The following is a 4,355-nucleotide window of genomic DNA, read 5'->3' as shown; positions in this document are numbered from 1 at the left end:
TGCCTCGCGGCCTTGTTGAAGTCATCAACTTTGACTTTTAATAATTGTTCAGAAGTCTTTTAATTCAACAAGAGCGTGTTTGACTAGATGATACCTTAGTTAGTCGTTTACATACTATCATCATTTTGTCAAATCTGAACAAATTCAGATCATAGTTTTGCCTCTAAATTATACAATATTTAATATGAAATACACGAAAAAGAGTCAAATTATTGCTTTTAACATAACATAACATCTACAAAATGATGTTCAGTTTTTCAATGCCACAGTTTCATTTGGAGTAAGGTATTCTTTTGAAAACTCAGTTCACGGATATGCACCAATTTCGATTTCATTAAAGCCCCCCAAATGTCATCGTCAGACAGACGGGCAACAATTTATGTGGCCTGCACAGAACTCAAATTACTTGCATTATCTACTCGTTTCGCCACAAATCTATATGTCAACTAAATGTCCACAGTCGCCACCCAGCTTCACTGCGTAAAACATTGGTGGGTTTATTGACCCAAGATGGAGGCAGAAGCGAGCACAGAAAATTGTATGAAAAGCGTGAAATAAGCTGGGAGCATATGGAAAAGTCGACCGAGTCGACAGATAAGAGAATTTTTGTGTCTTATTAATACATATATGAGTGCATACAGTACACACTCAGACAGAGAGAGAGAGAGAGAGACTATTCGTTGGCAGAATATTAGACTGTTTCGATAAGTTACGCCGCCCACTCGTCGTTGTCCAAAGAGATTTATTAGTTGGGCGTTAATCCCCTGCGGCCTAATACATCATTTCAATTTGTTGCAAGTCCTGTTTATTTGCTGAAGTTTTCGTATGGGTTTGAGTGTGGCCAGCACTAGGTAGGAGTTGCGGTGGAGAATAGAAGGGGCAGACCTTGGCGAGGCAGGGATGTCTCAAAGAAAATTGCTAGCCATCGGCTAAAACTATTTCACTTATTTACTTTCATAACTTGCAAATTGTCAACTTATTGTTGGCTCGCCATAAGGCGAAGACAAAAAAAAAATGAGTAGGAAAAGTCCTCAATGTAGTGCAAAAGTTTTATGCTGCGGCAGTTGCTCGGGTAAGTGGCTTATTATGTAGAACTGGGCGTGCCGGGGCGTGGCTTCTGTCCAGTACTTTGGCTACAGTTCCACACTTTTGTTACCAGTTCATCGATAGCCGACTGACAGCAATATCTTTTGCTCCGCTTCTTAGGTGCGTATATATAATTTAATTAGCTTAAAAGTCTGACTCTCTGTTCTCGGTGATTGTGCCAGTGATTTATATTGACAGCTTTGTATGAGCACTGTCCAATAACTATATTAGCCAAGTGAGTTATCAGCTACCAAAGTGAAGCTCTACTCTTGTTTTAATGGGAGGGGAGTTAAAATGTGAGCAGTGGGTCAAAATTGTTTACTCTGAAAGAAAGAGAACTACATTTTTTGAAAGCTATAGAAGCAATTACGATTTTGAGTACGGTGAACACCTCATATCAAAATGAAATTATAAGTTCAGAACTAACAGACTTGGCCTCTGTGTACGACATAACCGAACAGTCAAGCTACGTCTGAAATAAGCTGGGGATTTCTTTAAAATGCAGTAACTTATTGGCTCTTCTTTATAATATTTTTAATTAAGTAAAGCAACATTGACAATTGACTCAGTAAACACGTGGCTTCAATCCGATATTAACACCCGTTGTGGAGCGTAGGATCAAGTTCATAACTGGCTTCACTGGTTCACCGAGTGGCAGCAACTCAAAATGCCTCAACATTTTGCTGATGGTACTTTTCATCTCAAGCATTGCAAACTTTTGGCCAATACAGTTGCGAGGACCCGCAGAAAACGGTGCAAAGGCAAAAACATCAATGTTATTGATATTTTCCGGACTAAAACGATCTGGATTGAATTTCTCCGGTTCAGGGAAATACTCTGGATCGCGTTGGGCATGATATATGAGCAGTATAAGGTTACTATCGGCGGGGAACCGTTTGCCATCTATAGAAAAAAATGAAATTAATATTTACAATGGAATCACAGATTATATTTCAACCTACCCAGCGTAATGTCTTCTGTTAAGTTTCTTCCGATCATGGGAACTGGTGGATACAAGCGTAGCGATTCCTTGATTACACACTCCAAATACTTCAGTTCGCCCAGATCCCGCATGGTGATTGGCTTTGATTTGTCGTTGCCAATCACTTCAACCACCTCGCGGAAGGCGCGCTCCTGCACCTCAGGATGTCTGGCGAGCAGATATGAAGTGTAGGAGATGGCACTGGTTGTGGTGTCGTGACCCTCAAACATGAAAGTATCCACCTCCTCACGAATATCCTCATTGCTTAGAGGCTGACCATCCACAGTCGACTGCAGCAGGACATCCAACAACGCCATGCGACGTTTGCTGCCAACGTCATCATCCTCAGCACTTTTGGAGTTTTGATTAGACTCTTTTAATGATTTTTGCAAGGTATAGCGTCGCTCCGAGATGACACTGTCCGTAAAATCTTGCATAGACTTGATGTGCTGATTCAGTTCGCGATAGATCAGTGGATAGAAGATGCGCATGGTGAAATTGAAACGCTGCAGCGGTCTCATAAAGCGCTCAGCCATTATATTGGATACACTACAAGCTCAAATGGTTAGGAAAGTGTTCCAAGATATTATTATTATAGTGTTACTCACATTTTCACGGACTGCACATAGGGAAAGTCGGGTTTATGCTGTGCATTAAGTTTTACACCCATGGAAGTCTCTGCAATAATGTCCAAGGCCGCTAGGCATGCGACTGGGAACATATTGATGATAGTCTTGCCATCGGCACGATCATATAATTTCTCCACCATAACGGCGCTCTGCTGATCGAAGACCTCAACAAACTGTTCGAGTATCTTAAAGTGAAAAGTCGGCGTGATAATCTTACGGCGTTTAAACCACTTCTTGCCGGTGCTCAGTAGTAGGCCAGTGCCCAGCCAGTCAGTCAATAGATTATAGAGTTTATTTTTGGTAATCGGCTTTTGACTGCTTAATACGGCCTCAATCATTCTTGGATCGGCGGTGATAAAAGCAATCTCGTTAAATAGGCTAAATGATATAAACTTGCCATATTTATTAATCAAACGCCATAGCAAGTCCAGCATAGCTGCAAAATATTATTGAAAATATCCCTTTATTAGGTTTATTATCTATTTACAGCACATACTGCATACTTTCAGCGCTTTCGCCAATCATAATAAGTGGCGCATTGCCCAAAAGTGGAAGAGCGATGGGTCCCTTTATTCCAGCGGCATGAAACATTGCTTTTGCTCGCCGTGTCTTTAGATGGTGCCAGATGAACAGTGCCGCTACCAGCAGCACCGTAATTTCCACTATCATAATGGCCCACTTTTTTGTATAAAAATAGAAAAACAATATAACAACACTATATTATAAAAATATGTATGAATTAAAACAACTGCATGCTTTGACAGCTAACTGTGGACTGCATGCCCGCTCCAAATATTCGACTTTTTTTGTATTTGGATGAAACAAGTGCTCTGAAAAGCTGATTAGATAAGGTGGCTTATCGATGAGTCTTTCCCCGCTGGCCACTTTTTTATGCTTTCTAGTGAGTGTTTTGTATTAATGTATTAAACATTGGAATTATGACTTATGTACTATGAAGAAAGTGAGATCTAATCAGCTTTCTAGTGTGTTCTTTGTCTTAATTTACTAAACAATCGAATTAAGACTTTCAGCTGCAGTTTGTGTCTGTCAAATAAATAGGAGAGGCTCTACTTACTTGGTTTGGATACGGTTATTCATACAAATATCAGCATTATATAAGATATTTGTGAGTACTGCTTTCCTTACGCAGATTATACACATTTCTCGCCCACAAATAGTACAAACATTTTTGATCATCGAGTCGAGTCTGTGTTCCATCCGTTGAGCTCTTTAATCTAAGAGAATTAGACTACACCATTTGAATGTGTCACAATACATTTTTGATTGAGCATATTTTGATAATTCGAGTCGTCTGTTTGTTTTACTGATCTTTGATCTGTGCGCACACTTAATGTTATCAATTTATTAATTTATTTTGCAGTATTTTATGTTGGTAGTATAGTAAATTATTTTTAAAATAGTGGTAGTAGTAGTAGTCTTTAATTTTCTTTATATATTTTTGTATGTTTTTCAATTCTACTGACTAAGCATGACGATATATATTCATTCCATATTCGTCAGCATTATAATGCCAAAAATTCGATTCGGTGATAAGCTATCGATAACAGAATACAACTATATTGGACCAAGAGTCCAAAGAATGTTTACATTATTTAGTTGATTAGAAAAAAAGCCTATTCACAGCTTTGGGAATATAC

The 4,355-nt window shown here is 39.0% G+C and overlaps 1 protein-coding gene across 1 annotated transcript; it reads right to left on the bottom strand.

Moving 5' to 3' along the window:
• Positions 1 to 1,598: 1,598 nt before the first annotated feature.
• On the bottom strand, positions 1,599 to 3,476 carry LOC6560239 (probable cytochrome P450 4d14). Its single transcript, XM_001985872.3, has 4 exons — positions 3,201 to 3,476; positions 2,677 to 3,133; positions 2,049 to 2,617; positions 1,599 to 1,989 (listed from the first exon to the last, which is right to left on the bottom strand). Exons 1-4 carry the CDS (start codon positions 3,364 to 3,366, stop codon positions 1,652 to 1,654), a joined length of 1,530 nt encoding a protein of 509 aa, XP_001985908.1. The 5' UTR covers positions 3,367 to 3,476; the 3' UTR covers positions 1,599 to 1,651.
• Positions 3,477 to 4,355: the final 879 nt, after the last annotated feature.

This window comes from Drosophila grimshawi, unplaced genomic scaffold (assembly GCF_018153295.1).
Source record: "Drosophila grimshawi isolate 15287-2541.00 unplaced genomic scaffold, ASM1815329v1 contig_1367, whole genome shotgun sequence".
Taxonomy (NCBI): Eukaryota; Metazoa; Arthropoda; class Insecta; order Diptera; family Drosophilidae; genus Drosophila; species Drosophila grimshawi.
Note: the sequence above shows the minus strand (reverse complement) of the source record. Positions and strands in the feature narration are given on the sequence as shown.